Source organism: Nomascus leucogenys, unplaced genomic scaffold (assembly GCF_006542625.1).
Source record: "Nomascus leucogenys isolate Asia unplaced genomic scaffold, Asia_NLE_v1 Super-Scaffold_258, whole genome shotgun sequence".
NCBI lineage: Eukaryota > Metazoa > Chordata > Mammalia > Primates > Hylobatidae > Nomascus > Nomascus leucogenys.
This window is the reverse complement of record NW_022095769.1, coordinates 2941357-2945479: the sequence shown is the minus strand read 5'-3', so window position 1 is coordinate 2945479 and position 4123 is coordinate 2941357. Positions and strand designations below refer to the sequence as shown.

Below are 4123 nucleotides of genomic sequence, written 5' to 3'. Positions count from 1 at the left end.
AGCACACTGCCCCCCACTAGGCCCCTTCGCGGCCACCTCCTTCCTGCCGTCCAGCGCCCGGAGACCCAGGGCTTTCACCTTGAGCCCAGGCGGAAAGGCCTTGCGGAGGCTGGCTGGCTGCGGCCGGACTCAGGCAGCCACTCCTGACGTGCCCGAGGAGTGGCTGAGTAGAGGGGCGCTGGGCTGGGGTGGGAGTGGGGGTGTTAAGCTGTGTGCCAATTTGGAGTTTGTCAGCGACCCCTCTGGGGTCTAAGCCAGGCCTGGCTCTGGGCGGGAGGGAGGCAGTTGAGGGGGAAGGGAAAGGGTAGAGTTCGCGTCGCCTTCCCCCACACTTCCTCCTCTTTTCACACCCTCTTTTTGTCCTCTCCAAACAGATGTTTCTCTTCTTTCCCGTCTTCCTCTCAAGACCCTCTGGGCTGGCCCTGCGCGGGGGCTCACGCCTGTAATCCCAGCACTTTGGAAAGCGGAGGCGGGCGGATTACTTGAGCCCCGGAGTTGGAGACCATCCTGGGCGAAATGGCAAAACCCTGTCTCTACAAAAATACAAAAATCAGCCGGGAGTGGTGGTGTACGCCTGTGGTCCCAGCTACTCTGGAGACTGAGGTGGAGAATCGCTTGAACCTAAGAGGCAGAGGTTGCAGTGAACGGAGATTATGCCACTGTACTCCAGCCTGAGCAACAGAGTGGGACCCTGTCTCAAAACAAACAAACAAACAAAAACCAAAACACAAAACCAAAAAACAAAACACAAACAAAAAAACTGCACTCCAGCCTGAGCGACAGAGCCAGACCCTGTCTCAAAAAAAAAAAAAAAAAAAAAAAAAAGGAAAAAAGAGAAAGAAAAGAAAAGAAAAAAAAAGAAAAATCTCTGGGAATTGCATTCATTCCACAGACTTCTTCAATGCTTTTCTGGATTCTCCCAATAACCAAGGGACTGACAACTGTCAAGCTTGAATGCCTGGGACCCAATCCTGCTTAGGCCACACCCAGTAAGTCCTTCTCTTTATCCAGCTGAGATCTTAAAGCTCAGTTCATTCCAGCCCAACCAGCCAATGGCCACTCTTTCTTCACCTCTTCTCCACGGTGCACGGAGTATGAGGCCTCCTCTACCCCTGAATGGAGAAACAGAAGCAGGCAGGAAGAAGGGAAAACACAGACTTTATTGAAATGAGGTAGTTGCAGGTACAAAGAGAACCCGGGCTCACTTGGGGCTCAGGTTTCCAGAAACTTAGATGGCTCCTCCTCTTTCTCAAAGGTTCAGATAAATCCTTGCAGCTGTTGGGAGCCCTCACTGTGCCTGGCTCTCCCTGGGCTGCCCCCAGGGGTAGGGGTGGAGATAGGGAAGAAGGTCCTGGGTTTTCCAGGAGGCAATAAATAGGGGAGGAGCTATTGGGGGCGTGCCTGCACCTTCCTGGTTGTGGCTTGCTGGGGGCAGGCCTTGCACAGTGTTCCAGAAGTTTCTGGAATACCAAGTTCCAAAACACTTTGGTGACATAGTGATGAGGTCGCTGGTGTGAGGAGGCAGGTCTCAGAAAACAACCTCTGGAGGCTGCATTAGTGCAATATAAATGTGCCAGGAGAGGGCTAATGGGGTTAGATGGGGGCGAGGGGCTTTTTGGTCTGTCACAAGGCAGCTGGTGCTATTGTAAGGTCTGTGGTGACTGGATTAAGCGTTGATAATAATATGGCTGCACCCAAATACCTCCCACACAAGAAAATTTAAGGTTCTGTCCCAGGCCTAGAAGGGGGAGTTAGGATAAGAGTGCGTGAGGAGACTCCTCAAAGCTCGAAGGCACTGAACTGAATAAACCCAAGTTGGAAGGGAAAGGAGGATGAATCCAGGAGGATGAGGCTGGGCCCCATCCCCACCACATGTTGACACTGAGTTGATCCCCAAATCAAAGGCAGAAGCCCTTCCCTCTACATTTGACAGGTTCTGTGCCTCCCAAGCCTCTGGTCCTGTAGGGCCCCCAGCCACCCAGGTCTGAGAAAAATGTTTCCCCATCCCCCCTCCCACCCCCAGGCAGCTCTAAACTGGCATTTTAGCCCTAGAGAGGATCCCCAGGCCAGTGAAGCCCAGGCCTGGGGTTGGGGAGAGCCTGGGATAGGGCTGGACTGGGGTGCTCCAGTGCCTGGAAGCCCCATTGGTGGCTAGGTTCAGTTCAGGAGGTGACAGAGCTGGGTGAGGCTTCCGGGGAGGTGCATGTCGACTGGTCTGAGGCATCTCCAGCCGCCTCCTTGGGGCAGCCTGGTGGGGCTGGGGGGACCCGACCTCCCTCTCTCTCGCGCTTCTTCTGCTTCATTCGTCGGTTCTGGAACCAAATCTTGACCTGCGTTTCATTGAGCTCCAGGGTGGCAGCGATCTCCACCCTCCGGGCCCGGCTCAGGTACTTGTTGAAATGGAACTCCTTTTCCAGTTCCGTCAGCTGCCTTGTGGTGAAGTTGGTGCGGAGGCCACTGGGCGAGCCCAGGCCCGGCTCTGACACCTTGGCTAGGGGCGGGGCAGGGAGAAAGGCCAGGTCAATTCTCTCACCTCTTTCTCCTTCCCCTTCCCTCCTCCCGGGGCTGGCTCTGGGCCTCCATTCTCCATTCTGCTCAAGTACAGTTGTCAAAGTTCCCAGGGATCACTAGGTACCCCCATGGTGATCACCAAGTCCGGAGCAGCCTTCCCCATACTTCCATCCCCCATGCACACCAGGTCCTGGGTCTGTGCTGGGTGCACAGATCAGGAAGTGGAGTGTGTATGGAAACTTACTCCTGGGGTGACCGGTTACATACTGGGTGGGGAGACCTCACCTGACCTGAGACGTAGGCTGTGCTCTTACCTGTGTCTACCAGAGCCGCTCAAAGAGAAGAACCCAGCCCAGACCCAGGACGTGTCACTGCAGGTGAAGCAGAGATGCTTTGGGCCCCAGAGATGGGGTGGCCACATCTGAGCCCTACCTGTCTTGGGTGGGTTTCTCTTAACCTTCATCCAGTCGAAGGTCCGGGCCGTGGGGGTGTTAGGTTCTGAAGGGCAGGGCGCTTCCTTGTCCTCCGAGAGGAGATCAGCATAGGCCGGTGCAAAGCTCGCGGTCTGCTCGTTCCCATAAGAGGGATGCTGCGGAGGATATGGCCCCGGACCGGCTCCACCTGCTCCGTAGCCATCGGACAAGCCCCCTAGCTGGGCCCCGTAGCTCGAGGGATGAAAATAGCCTCCGTCTCCTTCTGATTGACCCAGAGGGTAGTACTGAGAAGGCCCATAGCTGGGGCTGCAGGCGGCTGGGGCATACCCCGAGGGCGCGGAGCTGGAGAAGGGCACCCCCAGGGCCGAAGGCGGCTGCTGGGCGGGATAGCCGGAGTTCTGCTGAAACGCAGGGCTGGACAGCCCCCCACCGTAGCGGCCCTCACTTGCATAGCTGTCAATCGTCTGAGCCGAGCTTGGGGGAAAGGAGGTTGGGGGGCTGTGGGCGCTCTGGGCGCTGTAGGCGCTGGGTCCCCGGTTACAGAGTGGGTACTCTAAGAAGGAGTTCATCCTATTATAGTCCATGCGTCAAGGCCGCAGGAGGGTCGGCCCGTTTTGGGGAGACACCCTCTTGCCCTACAACCTTTCGGCAGTATGTCACAGCGCTGGGGCTCGAATCCATGGCCTGGCCCGCTCGCCTCGGCCAGCGCTTCCCTAGGAAGGAGGTAGGGAGTGGGGGTGAGGGGGCACATGTGATCTCTCCCAGGCCAATGGGCTAAGCGGGCCAGAGTTTGGCAGCCCCAGCGCCCATCCATCACCCCCCAAGCATTAGCATGACAAAGACACTTCAATCACCCGCAGCCCATCCATCTGAGAGCGACATGGAAGCGTCAAAAACATCTTTCTTCAAAGACTTTTGGAAAGAAGGGACCAGAGGGAGAGGGGGAAAAAGTTAGGAGAATATTCAAGACTTTCCTTCCCTCCCAACCCCCAAGGCCTTCAATAGGCTCCTGGGTTATTAGATTTGGACAAATTCAAGCCAGCTGCCCCTCACTCTTCCCACCCCTCAAAGAAACCTTCCAAAGTCTGTGGACCTGGAGGTGGGGAATCCAGCTTCCTTACCTTGCCCAGAACTCCCAAACCATGTTCCTTTCTTCCAATTTGTCTTAGGGTGATGGG

At 56.2% G+C, this 4123-nt stretch overlaps 1 protein-coding gene across 1 annotated transcript; it reads right to left on the bottom strand.

The window, feature by feature from the left end:
• Positions 1-1142: 1142 nt before the first annotated feature.
• Positions 1143-3636, bottom strand: HOXB1 (homeobox B1). Its single transcript, XM_030808012.1, has 2 exons — positions 2944-3636; positions 1143-2491 (listed from the first exon to the last, which is right to left on the bottom strand). The coding sequence occupies exons 1-2, from the start codon at positions 3527-3529 to the stop codon at positions 2163-2165; spliced, it is 915 nt and encodes a 304-aa protein (XP_030663872.1). The 5' UTR covers positions 3530-3636; the 3' UTR covers positions 1143-2162.
• Positions 3637-4123: the final 487 nt, after the last annotated feature.